Source organism: Cryptomeria japonica, chromosome 4 (genome assembly GCF_030272615.1).
Source record: "Cryptomeria japonica chromosome 4, Sugi_1.0, whole genome shotgun sequence".
NCBI classification, from domain to species: domain Eukaryota; kingdom Viridiplantae; phylum Streptophyta; class Pinopsida; order Cupressales; family Cupressaceae; genus Cryptomeria; species Cryptomeria japonica.
In genome coordinates this window covers 354,376,460-354,399,304 of record NC_081408.1, presented here as the reverse complement: position 1 = coordinate 354,399,304, position 22,845 = coordinate 354,376,460, and the positions used below count along the sequence as shown (strand labels likewise).

The window sequence follows — 22,845 nt, the reverse complement described above, 5'->3', positions numbered from 1 at the left end:
GCTAGTAAATCACATAACAATTTGTATTCTAGTCCTTTAGTTTATTGTATGATATTATTTCATAGGACATAATAAGCACCAAAGTTATGAAGCTGATAAATTTCACTTCAAGTCTTTCTTTTACTTTATAGCTTCTTCCTCTCCTTCCATTATTTCTCTTTAATAGTCTTTAAAAGCCAAATTGCCAATACTAATAAAAGAGGACTATCATGAAGAAAATAGCTTGGGCAAACCTAAGTGGATTGCATATGTTTTATTACACGATATATGAAATATTCCTCTGTCGACCATCAAGATTCTTTAAGAACATCTTAACATTTTGGAAAGACTACAATAGCTCAATCTTAAGTTTAAATAAATATCATAGAGTTTTATTATTGACAAATTCTATAGAACATACATATCAGAGAAGCTGTTGACTAACACAAGCCTCGGCTCAAAACCAAAACAACTCCCCGCCTAAAGGCTATTTCAAAACTGATGCACATGAAATGTTTGGCATATAAAGGTTCGCTTGGAGAACAGATATAAACAGCAAGCAAGATATTTAATCTTATGAGTAATTTTTTTAGGGATTTGGGAATAACACCATAGACCTGATTTGCATCTCACAACCAATACCAAGCACAATTCTTCAAACTGTTCCTGGAATGGGAAGATACCCAACATTTGAACCAGCTTCCTCACAATAACAACTTACTGCATGCAAACAGGTTGGGAAACAGCAAAACAACCTCGATATAAAAATCTTATCATAGGGAACCTTTCATCATCGGTACAACAATTCAAGCACCTTCAGAAATGCTGATTACAATATGCATTGCCTATGGACATCACCTCGACACTCTTTATGAGCAATCCGTTCAAATGAACACCAAATTCCCTGCCATAATTGGTTGATAATTCTACCACAATAATCCCAAAAGAATAATAAATACAGTAGCGCACCATTAACATAGATATGTTACTATACTATAACCATGGAACTAGTTCCATAGGAGTTCCATAGGAGACAGGCAAATTTGATTGCCAGCAAAATAAGACTCGACAAGAAAGCACAATGCACAGAGGATTAGGTACAACTAAATAACTCTTCAATTATATGCATGACAAAAATTGGTGCTTCTATGAACCCCTTGCTTGTTGCCGCTTTTCCTCCAGTGCTGCCCCTTCTTTTAACATATCAGCAGCATCCTTGTGCATATCAAGTTTATTAAGTGCAGCAGATTGCATGTAGAAGGCAGTGGGCCATTCAGGACATACACATTGTGCTTGCATAGCATCACGAAGAGCAGCATCCGGTTGATCACAGAGAAGATAGGCTAAACTTCTCCTGGCATAAACTGTAGGAGATACCATGGTCCCAACTTCAATAAACTGCAGCCATACAAAGGACAAAAGAGATGAAAAATATGCTTCTTGCTCGTTACCATAACAACAATATAATCAACCAAATGCATGAAATTTCCAGAATCCATGTTAAATTAACTTGTTAGTTTCTTCATTTGACCATGCTTAATGTAATTAACTGATAAAAGATGACACATTCTTCACTAGTGAATTAAACATGGTAAGGAAATGCATTGCTGAATTTCCCCCAAACATGCAACATAGACTAGCATAGAAACTTGATAATTGGGGAAAAAATACTAACATTGGGAAGGTAAAGATACTTTCTTTCCCATTTTTGCAATCAATATCTTATCACATGAGTCAAATCAGTTATGAACCAGTAATGTACTCAAGTACTCGCTAATTCATGAGCCAAACCAGTTATTATGATCTTAAACATGATCTCATCTTTAGTTTCTTTCACAGTTGTGGCTATCAAAGTTTGGTTAATAATTTCAAGTCCCTTGCTATGCTGAATAGTGAATGAGTTAACATAAATTAAATTGGAAAATGCATAGTTCTTCCTTGGTTTTGGCTACGATGTTCCACATCAACATTGTATCCCAGTAGAGACAATTATATTACACTGTCCGCAAGAAAGATATGTGTAACACACCTGTGCATAGTAATCTATAGCTGTTTTGAAGTCTTTATCGCGAAAAGCTAGATCACCAAGCTTCCTTGCATTTAGCATATCTTGCATCTGTTGTGTCCATTCTTGAAAAGATAGCTGGAAACATTTTCAAAGTACCAAAGTATAAGATAAAAAGAAAGTTTAAAACAGCATCAGCTTTTTGGTTTGTCACAGTCCAAATTGTAGAAAATAAACAATTCAAAAAAACAGACAAATCTAGCCACTAACAAATTATTCAATCCAAGTGAGTCTACACTACTATTTAACAAAGGGATACATGATGGAATTGATAAATGCATCTAATTCCAAACAGCCAAAATCAAACTCCATATTACCAAACAACCTACTATTGTGCATCTTTTACCACCAGAGAAGAAAAAGAAGAAAGACTCCTACTACCAGACAGTAGAGCCTTGCTGTATCTACAGAAGATATTTCATTCTGCAAAATCAACAGAAATCCTATAAAATATGGTACAATCAATAATATTTGATTTGTATAATATACCATGTCACCCAAACTGACCCCTTGTATCAAAAGTGAATGGACCAGATTAGTTGGCAACTTTCTGTCCTATTGTACCGTGTAACATATATAAAGTTTATGTATAACCATAGCCCATAGACCGCAGCCACTCATGGGCAAGCTGATCCCAATCAATGTCTCAACCTTAAGGGAAGACAACAGTATTGTCACAATCGAAAATTTAATCTACTCATTTCAAAGCAAAGGAATGTTCCTCAAGATTATTTCAAAAGCATATTATCAACGCACAAAGGTTATGCTGCAAAATTGGGGTTCAGCAATCTGACAACTTTTTCCTGCATCTGTCTGCATCCATGTGTGCCTGCATGCATTGTGTGTGTGTGTGCCTGTGTGTGATGTGTGTGTTCATGGACATTACTTGAGCAAAATTAAGTACATAACATAGCTCATTATTGATAAACTCAATGTCAATAGTCAAACATTAAAGATAAATCATACTGGTTTATATCAGGGCATCAACATTTAACTCAAGATACAAATATTTGAGCAAAATTAAGTACATAACATAGCTCATAAATGATAAATTCAATGCCAATTGTTTAACACTAAAGATAAATCAAAATGGTTTATACCAGCGCATCAACATTTAACTCATGATCCAAAGATGCGTTGTACGTTACACCCTGTCAGTAGAAATGATTAACCCCTTTGGGTTGGAGTCAAAATTGCATTTGTCAAGCAAAGCACCAAACAGATTTTCAGTGGATAGACAGATGCCATACCTTAAAGTTTATTATATGGATACGGTAAACCAAATTTCACCATTAACGCAGATTAATCAAATTGGTCCTCTCTCTCACAAGGCTGAGAGTTGAACGGATGTCAGAACAAACAACTGAATAGATCAGCAGATAGCCTATGCTTTTCTTGAGTAACATAACCATGGGAGCTGCAAACACTCCACAGACGAGAAGGCAAAGGCAACCTCACATTTAGTTCTTTCATACCTCTAGCAGGGCAACACTTGACCAGGGGACAGGACCCTAGGTGAACCTAGGCAGGAGCTGGAACATGTTTAAAACCCAGCAACTTAGGAAATTGTGCAATCAGCATCAACCAAAAAAAAACGTATTTCTATTTTGTCTACCGACTCTAACTTTTGGCTTCTTGTGTATGGAGAGGAACTTTCAAATACAAATAATTTTCCCTTTCAAAATCAGCAACATCATAGTGAAATTTACAATTGCCACACTTGGATGCTTAATCGGTGCACCCATATGTATGAAGAGTTGACAAAAGCATAAATTTGCATGACTTGTTTATTTGGGTCTTACATGATCAATTGCTATATCGTAGAAGACCTGTTTGATTTTTACAGCTCAGGTTTAGTTCAACTCCTAATTTAGTTCATCTTAGGCACCACATTACAGGAGGAGCTCCTACTTTCTTTGATGCTTGAACTTGGAGATCCTCTCATTGTTGCACCCTATTGAAGAAATTAATAAGAGTGGCGAAAAAGTTTGGGTTAGCTTCCTATATGTTTTCCTGCAGGTTGAAGGTGGAAGAAGGCCTTTAAAAGAGTTTTTTTTCTGGTCAGGAGCTCGAGAGTGGAGTTTTGGCTAATATCTAAGAGACGGTGATGGGCTAGAAAGTCCAATTTCACTCTAGTTCTTGTAGATTTTTCCATAACATTTGTTTTATCTTGTTTCATTTGGAAAGGTTGTAGATCTGTTTTAGATCAGTCTTGTAAGAGGAGATGTGGCCCAAATCCTCCCATGGTTTGTTGTAATTAGGTTCCATCTTCGAAATAAAACTCAGTAAGTTAGAGAAAAATTGAAATTTGTTTGTTTAAGGTCTGTAGTAATTTAGTAGAATATGTCCTTGAATGTCCCTCAAAATCATATCCAAATTATAGCTGCTCGGGTTATGTTTGAATAGCTACTTCTCCAATTTTTTCTGCCTAATAATAGTCTCTTGATATTGTTTTAAAAACCCTTTTGGATCACACCTTAGACCCCATATAAGTGTCTTCATGAAGTTATGTGAGGTTTTGCTGCAAGGTAAAATCAAGCATTCGATTGATTCCCTGCCCTTGACTGCATCAGCAATCTGAGCAGCTTCGGGTTCAGTCTGGGTTTATGCAGAACCTGGTAACATGGAAATAAGGAATTTCATCAAGCAGCTTCAGGTTCGACCTGGGTTACGGCAGAACCTAGAAACATAGGAATAAGGTATTTATCATCAAAATTATGAAGATCTTTGGCTTCAAGGAACATATCACTAAGTGAATTTCCAACTACATATTTTAAACCCAACCTTATGAATTGCACTCAATGGCATTGAACTTAATTTACTCTGCCAACCCAGCAAACTGAATTAGGGAGACCCTTATTACCATAGTTATTTTATCTTGTAACTAATGAGTGAAGATTTAAAGATTAAACAGATGGTTGGACTATTGGCTCCTCTCAACAGACCCAGGTATGTGGTTTTCCAGTTCACTGATGATACATTGTTTCTCTCACAATATACCAAGGTTACCAGGAGACGGGGGTAATTGGAGACTCTGGAGACTGGTACCAGTGCTAGTACAACTAATTATCAAAAATAGGAGACGGGGGTTACTTGGAGACACCAATTTTTATAAATATAATTTAATAATTTCAAAACATATCATGACAGAGAACTTTGAAAACAAGAACAGTGGTAAAGTTTAACATTAACTTTAAAATTGAACAAAATTGAAATTAAAATTGCTTATATTGCTGATACCATAGCCAGTCTAAATTGTTTAGTGAAAGTAAGGTAATATAGATGTTGAACACAATCAATATTGTCAGCTAAATAGTAAAGGCAATTTCTCTTTAGACTATTATGATGATAAGAAATCAGTCCTCTCAAAAAGTCTACACTATCAATTAATCCGATCACTATAACTTTGCTTGGATTTTTGTCTTCATATGAAACAGTTTCCTTATTAGTCAAATCCCTACGACTTTGCTGTGCTGCAAGCTTGACTTATTTATTTGCTTTATTTTTTTTGTCCTTTTACTGCATTTTGCCCTAAGTTTTCTAGGAGACGTCAATTTTTGGTTGGGAGACTTTGGAGACAGTAGGAGACGGCAGCCAAAAGCACCTTACGTGTCAAGAAGTTTCCGCAGACGTCTCCTGGTAACTATGCAAAATTTTCAAAGAAATCAATCTCCTTGAGGCCTTATTTTATATACAGAAAAAAAGCTAGAGGGAAATTGATCAAAGTAAAACATCCGTTCATTTGATATACACACCTCCTCAAAGGAAACATGCTATTTCAGGAAGCTCTATTTCCACCAGTTATCTATGCTTCCCACCACATGTCCAGCATCTCTCAAAAGTAATCTTCTTGGGCTGCTTCTCTCATTCTTGCTCATTTTTAATTCTTAAATAGCATGAAGAACACTCTGAAGTATGTCTATCTTACCCATAAGTCTAGAGATCACTGCAACATCTTCAAATTTTCTAAATCTCTCTTCTTCTCTTCTTCTCTACACTCTATTCATATACCTAGTACCAATCACATACTCATGCACTCAAATTACCACTTCCACTTAACCTAACAGTAGGCATAACCTTGGATTTTCGCCAACCAATAGGTAATTCTAACATGTTCTGATACAACTTGATCCATAAATTGAGTAGGATATTCCTAAACAACTCATCAGTTGCAACGAGTTATTATTATGGCTCCTCTAAAAACACCTCCAAGAACATTGTCAACTGCAAGTTCAACCACAAAAACAGTCCAACTATCATTGGATTATGTAGATATACAAAGAAACATGAAATAGTGATAGAAACACAAGGAGAATACATGAATTTGACTGTAAACACATGAGATAACCCAGAGAAACATTAAAAAGGTGGAAACTCCAGCAGGAGTGAGCTTATTTATACATCGTAATAAATTAGCAATACTCCAAACCAAGCCTTCAACATGTTTACAAGCTTTTAGAACTTAAAATGGTGCCTACCCAATGGTGACAAAACATTCTTGCAACTTGAGTATAGCATGAAGATAACAAAAGAGCTAATCATTGCACACTGTGTACCATAGTGTATTCTAGACCTCCAACATCTCTATAAGCTCCAAAATGTGCTTTCCAATGCTTGTAAGATGAAGGAACCAATTTAACCCTTCACATTTCTTGTCTTGTTTGCATCTATGATGAAATTGCTACTTCTGCTAGGAGGCATTTTTGAAATCACTGTGGTCTTGATGCTTTAGCCACTTTTGCTAGGTGGCGAAATTGAAATAGCTGTAGGCGATGAAATTTTTACTGCCTATGGAAACTGGTGAAAGTGACAATATCAAAAACACACTTGTTTTTTATGTCTGCACACTGGTCCTTAGTTAACCTTAGGATGCTCTGGATCAAACTTAAGTGCCAACTGAGCTTTAGACAAACATATGAACCCCTGAAACTGGGTAACTCCAACCTCCTTGCAAAGGTAAGCCCTGAAATGGCTCGTTGATTGATCATGGAAACATCCAATCAATTGATCATAGAGATTCAGAAAACCAATCAGTTTTACAGATGAGCTTTAGCCACATAGTTTCCTAAAAAATCTTTGTGCACTTGCTCCACTCGGTTTCTTTTTGAAGCCTCATCAAAGATGATCATAAGAAATTATTTCTTATGGAGAGATTCATCTGGTCTCAAAAGCATTTTTTCCTTCTTTTACCGGTACCATTATTAGGGGAGAAAATAAAGGCTTATTAAACCAAAAGATTGCTAGACTATGTCAGAGAGTTAGCCACACATCAACCAAAAATTAGAAATCTGGCCAATATCATTAACCAAAAGTTTGTTTAAATTTGTCTATAATATTTGTCCATATGAATGCATATTATTTTATTCAAAAACTGTAAGAAGTTATTAGAATTTGCTGTTTCAGTCTTGAAATTTAGTGGTGTTGAATGATACGTGGAATTGGATCAAATGTAGACCTGCAACATGCAAAGAAAAGAAAATAAATCAAGATGAAACAGATGGTCTCCTCTGCTGCAGATGAATGGAGAGGAGATGAAGAGCCCAGCTGCTGTGAGTAACGATACATCTGGTCATTTATCAGAGAACAATACCTTAAATTTGTCGAATGTGTATTCTCTTTGTTGGGCTGAGTTGGATTTCCAGAAAGGTTATAAATTGTGGAATATAGCGACCATCTCATTCTGTATCCTGATGTGCATCGTTCATCATATCCCCAAGGTGGTTGGACATTTTGAGATCACCAAGATCCTCTCTAACCTCCAGCAATATGTATATTGGCCATTACATGCAAGTAGATGTCTCAAAGTTCATAAGAAGTTGTGTAGTGCAATCAACAAAGCAACCAGAAGTAAGGCCTATATCAGCCACTATCTATACTTATCATCCTTTGGAGAATTTTCCATGGACTTCTTAATGATTTTTCCATGTCAAAGAAAGGGCATGAGTATCTCTTTGTGTTGTTTGACTGGTTTAGCAAGATTGCATTCTTGTTTTATGCAAAAAGACACTCACGGGTAGTATGCAGCAGTGTTGTTTTTCAAACATGTTTGGGTTTTTTGTTTTTTGCTCGAATGTATTGTAACAGATTTCTTGGAAAGTTTTTGTGTGCCTTGTGGGAAAAGATGGATAACTGATTGGATGGTCCACTGCTTTCCATCCCTAAATAGATGGGTAAACAGAAGTGGTTAACAGCACCTTGGCATAGCTGCTTAGAGATTACAATCAAAAGCATTCAAAGACATGGGACAAGAGCATCGCATGCCTGCAACATTCCTAAAACTGGGCAATACATGCGTCTACAAAGTTCTTGCCATTTGAGACATGTCTTGGCTACCTACCTCCTAGCCCTCTCAATGTTGTTGAGGGACAGTCACATAAAGATGAAGAGAATGAAAACTTAAAGGTACAAAAGTCAAGACAAATACAAGAGAAGACATGATCAGTACCATGCAGAGCACAAATTCTAGGCAGGTGACAGAGTTACTTGTACTTGGGGAAAGAAAGACTCCAAAGAACAAGCAAAAAAGTTGAAAAGTACGATCCATTTCTCAATCTCTAAAAAATAGAAAAAAAAGGTTTTTCCTCTTGATTTGCCACTGTACATAAATATCTGATCCCATTTCTCATTTGGGAACAGACAAAAGAATTAATTTAATCTTGATTTGCCACCACGTATGAAGATCTATTCATTGATGAATGTTAGGAATCTTTGTCCAATTGAGCTTTCAATGATGGATTCTGAGGAAGAAACCTTGTTGCCTTCAGTTGAGGATCCCTATGGAGGCATATCAAAAGAAACATAATGTAGTTCCTCAGAAGGAGGAAAGGAAAACATGTAGAGGCATTCATGTAACTTTGTTGATTAGCTTTAAGGGTCAACTTCTGCATAAAGCAGAATGGTATCCAAAAGAAGACATGGGTAAAAAACTTTCACACCTAACTACTGTTGTTAAAATAAGGTAAACCACTACATATCTTATCCATTCAGAAGTATGCAAATCTGATTTTTATTCATGCAACATTGAGTTACCCATTAAAAGATTTATATGGAAACAAATAGAATCCAACAAACCATGATAAATAAACACATAACACCAAATGTCCACAGAGAAACCCTTGCCAGAAAAAACTTCACCATCAAAGACAAGCAAAAGTATGTATTAATCTACATGTGCAACATACTTTCTCCCTTTAGCATTATGGCAGCCCCTGTATAGCTGTGAGATCTCTATAAAACTCACTACTCCAACCCCCATGCATGTAAAAAAATTAAAAGGCACATAAAAAAGATAGTTTTACAATGCCATGGGCAACGAAAACAATATGAAAATCACCCCAAAAGATTAGCAATGAGTCCCTAAGCTTTGGGGGACCAATGGACTCCCTATTGTGGAGGTTTGATAAGTAAATCGGATCACTTCTCTATAATCAATTGATTGGATTTGTCCACAATTAGTTAATGAGTCATTTCAAGACAACTTTTCACAAGGAGATCGAATTTCACCAATATCAAAGGTTCATAGGTTTGTATGAGTCATGACTAACTTCAAAGGAGATCAAATTTCACCAATGTTAAGGGTTCATATTTTGTATGAGTTGTAACTTACTTCAAAAGCATATCACAGTTCACCACTACCAGGGGTTCATATGTTTCTATATAGGTTAATTAGCACTTTGGGATGATCTAGTGCATCCCAAGGTTGAAACAGGATAGGTGTGAAGGCATCAAAATGAAGTAATTTATAAATCATAAAAAATTTGTTGGTTTCCACAGGCAACAAAAATACCATTGACTAAGGTCTTTAAATTTTGTCACATACCGAACCATCAATGCTGCAGCAATTTCCAAAGTACCCCCTAGCAAAAGTGCCAACTTTGCCACAAATCAAACAAGAAAAGAAATGTTCAGGTTTAGATTAATCCATTTCATCTTTCAAGTGTTGGAAAGAGTATTTTTGAGCCTCAAGAGACATTGGAGGTATATAATTATAATACACTATGGTACACAATGCACATAGTGCAACAATTATATCTCTTGTTATGTACATGTTATACTCAATTTGTAGGGTTTTGTAACTAGAGAGATACCATTGCAAGTTCTACAAGCTTGTAAACATGTTGAAGGTTTGGTTTGGCATGTTGTCAACTTACTGCATGTATTAATGACTGGTGCATAGTGGAATGAGGAGCTAAATGCTCACTCTTGCTGGAGTATCTCCTCCTGGGTATCTCGTATGTTTACAGTCACTGACACACATTATTTTTGTGTTTCTATTACTCTTGTGTACTTCTTTAGGTATTTGCATAATACTCTTGTTTTTTTCCTTATGTATTTGCATAATGCAATTGATGGTTGGACTGTGTCCGTGGTTGAATTTGCACTTTAACAGAATTCTTTAAAGTGTTTATAGAAAAGCTATAGTAAGAAATACAATTACTGTAACTCTACTAATATCTCAATCAGTTTACAGATAAATAGCAATGGCTTTTGTCCTTGGTCTCAGTTTCCTCACAAGAAGAATTTAAATTTCCTTGAAGAAAGTGACTCCCTCCTAGTTATAAGAACGATGTAGAAACAAATGCTTCCATGCTGGATGATTCCCTTCCTTTCCTGTTCCAAAGGTAGCCATGCATCTAAGTTCAAATAACTTTTATACACAAGCTATGAGGAATAAGCAAGAGGATTTGGAAACTGCTTTCTACGCCACTGAAATTTGCAATTAAATTTTACTTTAGTTTTCTGATTTTAATAATTCATGTGGGCCAGTTATAGTACTGACAGATGTTCATAAACAACATTTGTGTTTAGTCTAGAAATTAAGAAGTAAACATAATACAGAATTTTACTAAAGCAAATATGAAATAGAAAGAATAACGCACCTCATTAGTACCCTCATCATCCTTATAATGTATCATGACCATTATTTGGTGCATTGCAGTTAGATCCATTCTTGCACATGCCTCACCCAACTGAGAAAGTGGTGGAAGTGGTGGAGGAGGTGGCGTTTCCTCTTTTTTTGAAATACCCATCATAACATGAGATGATACCTAGAAAAGTGCAATTTTGTTGTGAGACTAAAACCAGATGACTTATCTTTTATAATTTCAATATCTATCGTTAAGTTACACTGGTGATTATAACCTTTTGAGATCATGAACATGAAAATTGTCATAATGGATACTAAGTAACAAGCATGCCTATGAGAACATGTAAAATTCATAGAATATTTTGTGCATTCCACAATATACTAGAAGTTGGAATTAGATATTCATATACAACTAAGTTACCGGTTCGGGTTCGAAGAACCCAGTACGCCGGTACGGCAAAATTTTGAAAAGGGGTTTGGATTCGTTAGTACAAAAACATGTAAATTATATATATATGTAGCCTATAAGCATGAATTAAGATTAGCATGTCACATAGCATCATATAAACACAAAACCAACATAAACTTGTAATCATAGCATCATGATCATACCATAACAGCATCATATACATCAAGTTTAATATCAAAATGATAAAAAATTCAAGTATCATTGTTTCAACTTTCAACAATTTAAAGTTTGATCATCAAATGGATTCTCTAATGGGGGTTTGGGGCAACGCCCCCAACAGGGTCAAGGGACAGCGCCCCTTGCAGGGGTCTGGGGGCAGCGCCCCCAGCGGAGTCAAGGGGCAGAGCCCCTTGCGGGGTCGAGGGGCAGCGCCCCTCGCAGGGTCCCGGGGTCTCGGGGCCAACACCAAATTACAACCTTCAAACCCACACGGAACTCCATGGCGTGCATCAATTTTCTGCTTTTTTAAGACGTCAGGAACAAGGCCAAAGAAATCAAAATTCTGATCAAGGTGCATTCTCTCATACAGGAATTGTGTTTTCTGACTTGTTCTTTCATACAGACCTGTGCTTCTCTCTTGGTTGTACGATGCATAGGTGTGTGGCTTGAGACATAGGGTCATTTTAATATTTTATGTGGTGGAATTCAAAAATAAATAAAATTTGTAAAAAAAAAAATCCATTTTTGGGCTGTCAGACAGAGGGTTCGACTTGGGTCCTCTTGGGTTCGACCCTGGGTCCTCTTGGGTTCTCCCTGGTTCGAACCAGGCCTGTGAACCACGAACCCTGTCCAAACCACAGGCGAACTGGACCCGAACCCTGAACCCGGACCGTACCGGACCAGTACCAGGGGTCTAGTTATACAAATGTGTGCCATTACACATTTGTAAGAATGAACTGATGGAATTTGGTCTTATCAATGCAAACTATGCAGTACGTTTCTCCTCAATATAATATCTGTATATCCAACATTCCTATTTAAAATGTGTACTACTAGTCAAGATATCAATATTAGATGCAAATGTCAATACTCCTTGTGGGTTTACATAGATGGGTAAGACCATATTTACTCACTTTGTCAGAAATAAAAGACCTCAGGGAAATTCAAAATTGAAACAATAGTATATATGCAAAATGTAATGTCCCATATCAACTGAAAGGGGTTAGGTAAACTAAGAAAATTTTCTGGCTAATCTGCGAGTTTATATAATTCCTTTCCCTTTACCTTCGAAGGAGATGTGTGTACTATTTATTTAGACTCTCAACAGTAATATTAACATATATCATTTCCCTTCTTACATAATATGAGTAAAATTTTGGTGTCTTTTTATTTATTCTATTAAATCAAATTGTTTGTTTGTGTGTTTGCGTGCAAATGCTTAAGACTGCAAAAAGCAATATTTATGTGCAGATCAAATTCATCTAAACTTAGATAACAACTAACTCATAGCCTTAGGTTTCTGCATTTTAACAGGATTCTGAATTACAACTTTTAAAACTACCTCTTCTGAATATATAGTTTTGTTTTGATCCAGAACATTTATTTCAGATCCATGTGAGATCTGTGATCACAAAAGAAAAATGTTTTGCATTAATGCAAAAATGAATTAAAATTGGCACTATACTCTGGTTAAATTCTTGCATTCATTCAACTATTTTTGAGATCAATGAACCTTCTGATTGCAGGAATACAATATCAGTGGGATATCAAGTCACAATGGAAGGAGATTTGGAACACCACTAATTGAAGAGTTTTAATGCAATTGGTCCCAAACATCCCTTCTGGTAAGAAAATCTGTTGCATATATTGGAATTCTGGCTATCCATTTGGTACGTTTCTCTAAATTATGAAGTTAATCTATTTTTGAAGAGCAACATTGATCTTAAATTTGAGTTTGTATGGTTTTTTACTAGATAATTTTTTCACATAACTTTATAAGGACTTTCTTGCTAAGCAAAAATGTTATTATTGTCTAGTAGGTTGTTGCATATTACAAGACATGATGTTCATGCATTACTTACCCATTTGTGGCTGAAACATTTAAGCTTCCATTTAAGCCCTCTTCTCTTGAGCTTCAACTAGATTATAAATCAAAAAACTTTCTGAATTGATTAAGAGACAGATGTGTTTTAAACAGGATCTCCCAGTAACAACCATCCCTTAGGTTATCTTGGAAGATAATCTTCATCAAATCTTAAGACAAGCCAGTTTTAAGAATCAAATCAATGGAATCAACCTCCCTAGTGGATACAAAATGTTAATCTTGGTGTGAATTATAAATTTTTTGAATTGTATGGAACATAGTATGGCATTGTATGATGTGCCACTATGCCAAAATACTGGCCTAGTGGTGACAACAAGCACCAAGGGTGTTAAGAGGGGTTTTTCCTCCAAAGGGTCCACAATGTAGTACACAACAAACATGTGAAGGCCACACCATTCGGATCAAATGCACACCCATCGACATGATGAAGGAATGCCTATCAGGGCTTCCCGCCATGCGCTAAAGGGCTTGACCTCAAGACTTCAACTCTAACACCATTGTGATGTGCCACTACACCAAAAGACCCACCTACTAGTGAGGATGAGCACCAAGGTTGTTAAGGATGGGTTTCATCCTCAACGAGATATAAAATGTAGTACACAACAAACATGTGGAGGCACCACCATTTGGATTGGATGTGCACCTGATAACACAACAAAGGAACGAAAGTGATCTATAAACATCACCTCGACACTCTTTATGATCACTGTCTTGAAATTCGCATAGAATCAAATTTATAGAAACTTCTTGATTAATGCTTATTCAACTAGAGCCATGGTAAGATGTTCCAGAGGATGAACTACCAAAACAATTAAGGTTGATCTACACAATCAGGGAAGCACCAAGTAAATTTTGCTCCTTTGCTATTTTCCAAGCATTTGCATTTTGCAAATAGGATTAAGTCAAAAAAAAATTCTAAATGGGATGCTACCATGAAGGTAGGATATGAGAACTTGATACAAAATAGGAGCTGGGCTATCTAAATTATCATGGGGGAAGAAGCCCATTGGTTGTAATTGGGTTTCCAAGGTTAAATATAAATCAGATGGTTCTTCAGAAAAGTACAAAATTGACTTCTCACTTAAACAATGTAGTCACAACCATAGCAGCATAAAAAGATTTTTGTTGTGTATACTCGTATCACAAATTACATTGCATTGCACAAAACTTACTTCATAGAATAGTAGCATTAATAGTTTGGGGAATTAATCGACAAAACAAAAGTATAAGATTTTTTGAAAAAATCGGCAAAAAATCGGATATACAAAAAAATGTAGAAAATTGCACAAAACAATCAAAAACTACTTTTTTAATATATTTAAGGGTATTTCCATAGCATAGAGATATTGTAAACAATTAAAATAGAGACTTCAACACATGAATTGTTGAAAATAGATTTTTGTTGTTTATACTCACATCGCTAACAACATTGCACAAAACATACCACAAAATAAATAATATGTAGATCGTGTCAATTGTCAAAATATCTATTACAAAATAGTTTGACATTGTACAAAGTTAACCTTCCAAAAATTCAAATGTAGCCAATGACATGCTAGAGGGTAGGAAGCCTTGATGATGAAGCTCTTGGGTGAGACTATGTCCTAGCTCGTTTAATAATATTTATTTATTTTAAGATATATTACTGTAATATCTAATTTAGCAATATTAAATAAATTATAATATAATACAATGATATATCTTAAAATATTTAAAAAATTATAATTTATCTAATATTATAGTAATATTACAATCAAAGAAGCTTTAATCTTTTGGGGAAAAAATCAGCAAACCAAGAGTATAAAAAATCGGATGTAAAAAAAAAATTATAATAATTTATTACTATTATTTAATTATATTATAATGATATAACTATAATACTATAATATAATTATAATATTATATGAATATATTATTATAATATTATTATATTATATATTATAATATATTAAAAAATTATTATTACAATATAATAATATATAGTATTATTATAATAGTATATATAATATTATATTAAAACATATTATTATAAAGATAGATTATATTCTATGTCACAAAGGAAAAAAAATCATTAAAACTAGTGATTAAATTTGTCAATATAAATTTGATTTTTTTTAAATATAAGTAATAAATCAAAATAAATAAAATAATTTTATGTAAAATTTTAATATATTATAATAAATTTAGTAACATTGTAATATAAATATGTTTAAAATTTTAATGTAAATATAATTAATATATAAATAATAAATATGTTAGATTTTATATATTAAATGATAAATGTATTATAATTAAATATTTAATTTTAAATATTTTATCCTATTAAAAAACGTATTCATTAAAATATAAATATATAAATAACATATTGAAATTTACATTTTGAATAAAAACAAAATAAAATAAAATCGTTTGAAACAAAATATAAATAAATTTTATTTAAAAAATGCAACTTAAAAACAAAACCTAAAGTTAATAGAATGTTATAGTGAAGTTGCAGGGCAGTGATCCTCATGTTTCACGAAAACGTTGGGGAGAAGAACGCGCCCGGCAGGTCTAGGGAGTCAAACACATCTGCAGCAGCGGTATTTGAATTGTTTGAATGCGCAGTTTACAGCCAGTTCATCTGTGACATCGACCTTCAATCGCCACCATCATTTTTTAAACCCTACTCCAGCGAATTTTTTAGGGTTCCGCTGGTTTTTTTCTAGAGACTTTGCAATGACTTTTTTTTGGTGATTTTGGACAACTATAACGCGATTCTATCGTGATTTAAACACGAAAAAATCATTGACCATCAGATGGTCAACAATTTTATTGCGAATCGCGATTATTTTGGGGAAAAAAACGGTTGCCCTCGCGATCCCTGATCATACGTGATTAATCGCGATTTTTTCCAAACTATTGCCTCTTTGCTTCATAGTGCATAAATAATGACTAGATGGTGATAGTTCCCCATATGTCAATTATAATATAGTTTTTATCTTTGGACAAAGTCAACCTATAAACTAAGTACAAAGTTCCAAAAAAAATGTAGCCAATGACTTGCTACTACTAATAGAGCTACGCTAGAGGGAAGAGGTCCCGATGATGGAAACTTATAGGTAAGAGCCTCTCCTAAATTGTTTGATATCATGAGTATCCTAGTTGGCCTCCATTAGGATCTCAATATCCTCAAGCTCAAGAAATTCATCATCAGCAACAATCCACTCAAACTTTGGATCAACCTCATCATGGTCAATTGGCTCATCATTGTCAATAGTACCTGATTATATCCATGTAGAAATTAGTCTTTGCCTTTCAAGTGAAAAAATAATGAATACAATTTCAACCGACTACAAGTTAATTAAAAGTCTAACTTTGAGCTTTCTTTAACTTCAAGTGGAAGTTGTGGTGAACAAACACCAAGTCATCCATTTGTTGTTTTGTTAGATAGTTGCATTTCTTGGAATGAATGTGTTCAAAAACACTTCAAATATGTTCACAACCGGATGAACTGCATGGCTGACTCAAAATGTGTTTCACCATCAATCTAAGACTTTTGGTTTCGTAACCAAAAAATCCCACCATTGAGCTGAAAAAACATTGTATGGAGATGTTATCATGTAAGAATATCTTAAAATCTTAACATATTTACTAATCATGTCCACAAAATAGAAACTGTGAAAAATTTATAGAGTCTACCTGATTGAAAGGTCTTCCTACCTTCCATGACAGCCTTTGATGAGAGAAAACTCCGTGCTAATTTGTACATCGGCAACCCTCCCATAGTTGAATGCAATTGTTCTATGGTAGGAAACATTTTCTCCATGAATATGAACAAGTCGTGTGTGATCTAAGCATTATGATGTCTAAATGAAGCATTATAGAACAACATCGAATTGAGATAGTATCCTACAACATGGAGAGGAGAGTGCATCTGTCAATCCCATCTTCTATTTATTATGTCCCATAACGGCATATATGCTATTTTCCATTCTACCCTTCATCACCTACTTGGCCTCATCCACTACTCTCAAGACTTTTACTAGATGCTCTAAAAATTATACAACTTTTTAGCCACATCCCAAAACTAGTGAAATAATTAATTAGGGAGAGGAATACTCCTTATATAGAAAATTACAAGACAATCTTTCCATAATGGAAATAATTGAAAATAGAAACACGAAAGACAAAAAGGAAACTGTCTAAAACTAACTAAAGATGAAAGGCATAAAAGGAAGTTTCTAAATACTAACTAAATGACTAATATGACCATTATAGCAATATCACAATATTATTTTAATACCCCCCCTTAATGGTCATCCTACTAACTACCCTACAAAAGACTTAACATAGAAGGGTGCCCAAGGCTACCCACTTCTCCTTAGAACGCTCTACGACGTGAGCCTACTGCTGAGACCCTCCCTAGTTACACAGAACTTCTGAATATGACCAAGTTTACTATAATCCTTCTACCACAATCCTTCCAACATGATATTGGGTAACAAAGTCATCCCTTCCTTTATCCAAAGACACCAAGATCAGCTTCTCAAAACCCATGATTTTTGTATGAAAAAAATGCGCAAAAAACCCATCATGATTTTTTTTGGAAAAAAATCTAAAAACTCATAAAACAACAACACCCTTCATGATTTTTATGCAAAAAATCAAAAAAACCCTCCAACAAAGAAAGAACCCATGGTTTTTATGTGAAAAAATCATGCAAAAATCAAACAAAGAAACCACGATTTTTGAAGAGAAAATAGTGCAAAACCCTCCATGATTTGCCCATCCACAATTTTTAAGGAGAAAATCGTACAAAACTCCTCAATCTATTCAAAAACTTTACTCGCGACCATCACGAGTAGTAAACAGAAATAAAAACTCTCTGATTTTTGTGGAAAAAATCAAGAAAAACCCTTCCATGAATTTTTGTGGAAATTACTAAAAAACGACCAAAAGAAAACCTAAGCTTCGATACCATGAAATGATATTTAAATGTTGTAATTAATTAAGGAGAGAGGTATTCCTTATATAGAAAATTACAAGACGATCTTTCCATAATGGAAATGATCAAGAATAGAAACACAAAAGACAAAAAGGAAACTTCCTAAATCTAGCTAAAGATGAAAGACATAAAAGGAAGTTTCTAAATACTAACTAAATAACTAAGATGACCATTATAGCAATATTATAATATTATTTTAATAACTAGTATAATACATGTACTCTACCACTACCATGCTATTTATTTGATTTGTGAAGTCACACTCCACTTGTTTGAAACAAACATTCGTTTCAAATTCATTTTTTGTTGACAAAGAGTTTGTAGTGCAAGGAAGTATGTTGCTAATCTTGTCACCCCTCGTTGAACTAGGTCCTTGCCTTGCCTGAAAGAGCACATCATACAAAACTCTTGTGTGATTATAGATAAATTTGGTAACTATGCAAGCCTTATGCAATACCTCCTTAACCTAATCAAATTTTTCAATGTCCTCTAGGGTTAGATGAAGACAATGTGTTGCACATTAGGTAAAAAAACATGAGGGATATTTGTTTGTCAGGAATCTCCTAGTAGCAACACAAGCAGTAGCATCATCTATAATAAATTGAACCACATTTTATGGCCTTAAATTTATAACCACTAGGTCAAACATCTCAAACAATGCAACTACAAATTTGATTATATCTAATGAATCCACAAATTTCAAAAATAGTGTGCCAATATTACCAAAGAAAAGGGAGTTGATCAAGATTTGATTCCTTCTATTTGTCCATCCATCTATGTGATGTCCTAGCCTAAATGTTGCGGTGGTGCGGATTCCTGTTGGGCATGTACCCAGTGCTAGGACCCACCCACAATTAGGCAGCCATGTGTCCATAAGGGGGCTAACCTGCGCTGACACTCTAGTGAGACAAAAACCCCACTCTTAACGCCACTGGGCGCCATTCACCACAAGTCTGAGCTTTTGGTGCAGTGGTGGCCTTGCTTGGTATCAGAGCCGAGTTCTCGAGGTTGAGCCCTACAGAGCATGGTGGGCTGTGATGTCCTAGCCTAAATGTTGCGGTGGTGCAAATTCTCGTTGGACATGTACCCATGGCTAGGACCCACCCACGGTCGAGAAGTCACGTTTCCATGAGGGGGCTGACCTATGCTGGCACTCTGGTGGGACAGATTCCCCACTCTTAATGCCACTGGGCACCATTCACCACAAGTTCGGGCTTTTGGCGTAGTGGTGGCTTTGATACAACTGAAATATTCTAACCACTGATTCTTGATAAAGTTGACAGTTTTGTTTTGTTTAATGCATCAAATATGTTCCATGGTAAAAATTGATTGTGCATGCAAAAGCAGAAATACATACAGCCAGAATACAAAATGAACCTCATAGGAAACTAAGAATTTCTGAGTTCTATCATTGAACAAAACAGAGATTTTACATACTAGGTTTGAACTCAATGTGGGACTTCTCTCAGACGATTTGATGCAGATTTCAGACTGCTGTCTAAGCTTTTCCAGACCTTCCAATATGCTGTGATTCACTGAGTTTATGGGATTGAAATTCTGGTTTGAGGAAAGCGTCTGAATTGTACCCTCAAATCCCCTTCAATCTGGATGAGTTGGAACTTATTTCTGATTCTTCCTTCTTCTAAACTGAAACTGTAATTGCAGCTAATAATGGTATGGACAGACTGAAGTAATTGCTGTGTGAATTGCCTAGCTCAGGCCTGCGGCTATGTCCAACCTGTGATACAGGGGTTTCCTCCTGTAGGAAGCAGAACTTGCAGAGCTCATAAAACAATAATAGATAGATGATTGAATAATCTCTCTTAATGCATTGACCCCCTTTATATATTCACTCCATGCTCTCCAAAAAGCCATCAGTTGCCTCTAGAAGACTTGTCATTAGCGACTTAGACAATTAATATAAGTTATATTAATTATTAAATGACCCCCAAGTATGGTCGCCTAAGACATTATGGTGGAGCACCTAGCCTTTGAAATGCCTCATAAGGTCAAGTTGCATGTTTTATTATTTTTAATGTTCCATTGATGTTATGTAAGATCCTAAGGACCAGTTGGATCAAAACAAATCATTTTGCAAGGCTTGAAGAGCCATTTTGTTCAAATAGACCTATAGGGTCTTGACAAAGTCAAAGATGGTCAAAGTATGCAAGGTATCCAAAAGGGATTGAAATAGTTGTAATTTGTCTCATTAAGTCCATTTTGGCATGTTTAGAGTGTCCCTAGTGATTTGGCAAAGTTTGGTTATGTTTTGTCAAAAAATGCAAAAAAATGCACAAGTTGCAACATTACAACTTTGTGCAAAAGGGAAAGAGTTCGGTCCTAGGGGTAGTAACAACAGTTGGGGGAGGCTGTAAATGATTTATGAGTCATGTTATGGTCGAAAATAAGGGTGTGTGATCAGTTTTGAGGGAAGTTGTAAAAGATATTCAAGAAAACCCTCTTGACTGTCACGTTTTGCAGGATCTGTGACTGGTTACAGAACCATGGAGGCTCATAAACGATGTAATTTCAACATGTAATTGTTTTTGGAGGACAGATTAATGTAATATCTTTCATATGACTCCATTCTTGTGCATTTTTATGATGTATTGTAATGTCCCCTACTAGGTTTAGACCTGTTATAACCATAATTAATCTATTTCTATGTACTTATGACTTGAACTAACTTGATTAAGAGACGAGTCTATCTTAATGTGAATCAAATCTGTGATATTCTCTCTTTCCTTTGTCTATCAAGAACTCACTAATTTACCATACTAGATAATTGATCTTATTCTGATTCATTATAAAACATTTACATACTTATTAATAACTAGTTATATGAATTATTTTGCATTACTGCAGAACAGTTTCTAAAAGATATTATAATAATTATAATTATTAATATTATATTAATATCTATATTTATAACCATTATATTAATATCTATATTTATATTATTACTAAATTCTGCATATGATCATTATGGCGCTTCCAATCTTACTCATCATATTGAGCACATCACTGTGCATGCCACCAAGAAGGGAATACTCCCAATAACTTAATGACAGTTCTGATCTGATCTAGACAATCTTGCTGACAATTATTATATAGATAAATCTATTATCCTTTTCAGACTTGAATAGAAATAAATAAAGGAATTGAATTATATTATCAAATATTTATGTATCTTTCAATTACCAAATATGTATTAATGATACCATCACTACCTAAAAAGCAATAACTATATTTAGTGGGGTTAAGGGCAGACAGATCTGATCATGCGTCATATCTGGTCTGCCACTATATAAGATATTTAAGAATGACTGTCATACGTGTTGCAGTCTATATTAATATTACTACTAATTTTCTGCATTCCGAAACATTATTAGACTTTCCCCCTAAGCATACGTGTTCAGCCTCCTTTTATATTCTCAACTCCCAATGGTCATGTCCTTTTGAAGTAGTCTTCCCTTAAGGAGACACATCTTATATTAATGGCTTAATTGCTCTTCAATGATTAGTTAATTATATAACTTGCATAATTGTTGTCTTAGTTCTCTTTGACCACTTAAAATTAGTTAAATCCTCCTTATCGTAATCGTATTTCTCCAAGGAAAACACACTTCAATTGTATGTTGATCGCTGTCTATAGGATCGTCTCCGACATTCATTATTCAATCGTAGGCCTTGATTGATCAATATCCATATGTTAGAGTTATCTTGTATTAGCTAATAATTATTTATTTAATTATTAGTCTATTAAACTCTACGCTTAAGCTAAACTTAGGCATTTAATAATATTGTAGGTATTTAATAATTATTTAATAATTATTCTAATTATTAAATACACATTATCCCTTTAGGGTTTCTTTAGGGTTGGTATTATCCTTTTATAAGGATTGTATTGCACTTTTTCATAAATTGATTCCCTTTCTGAATGATAATCTTCTTCTTCAGAGCATTTATGCTTTTTTGCTTTATGTGTCTCCATTCTTCTCTTGTGATAGGTATTAGCATGCAGGTGTTCTTGGGATCTCTGAAGTTGTATTTCCTCAACTTCTTCATGGTATCAGAGCATTTATGCTTTTTTGCTTTATGTGCCTCCATTCTTCTCTTGTGACGGATATTTGCATGCAGGTGTTCTTGGGATCTCTGAAGTTGTATTTCTTCAACTTCTTCATGGTATCAGAGCATTTATGTTTTTTTGCTTTATGTGCCTCCATTCTTTTTTTCTTTTTTTTTTACCCTTTTTATGCCCAAAAAGAGGGATTTTTTTCTTTTGGCCATAACTTGGGCAAACGGAATCGTTTTTTCGAAAACGAATAGGCGTCGAAAAGTTGGTTCCGAGCCGAACCTCGTGGTGTTGGAATTTTATTTCCAATTTTGCTGTTTGACTGTGTTTTTTCCAATCAAAGTGGGGTCTCTTTTTTGC

General features: G+C 34.8%; 1 protein-coding gene across 3 annotated transcripts in view; it reads right to left on the bottom strand.

The window, feature by feature from the left end:
• Positions 1-714: 714 nt before the first annotated feature.
• The window catches only part of LOC131063641 (serine/threonine-protein kinase BSK1), a 96,090-nt gene continuing 73,959 nt past the window's right edge, over positions 715-22,845 (bottom strand). For all 3 annotated transcript variants that reach the window (XM_057997535.2, XM_057997536.2, XM_057997534.2), the window contains 3 exons: positions 10,924-11,091; positions 2,009-2,122; positions 715-1,377 (listed from right to left, as the gene is read on the bottom strand). In XM_057997535.2, coding sequence (XP_057853518.1) covers positions 1,126-1,377; positions 2,009-2,122; positions 10,924-11,091 — 534 coding nt within the window. In that variant the 3' untranslated portion in view covers positions 715-1,125. The remainder of the gene's footprint in view (positions 1,378-2,008; positions 2,123-10,923; positions 11,092-22,845) is intronic.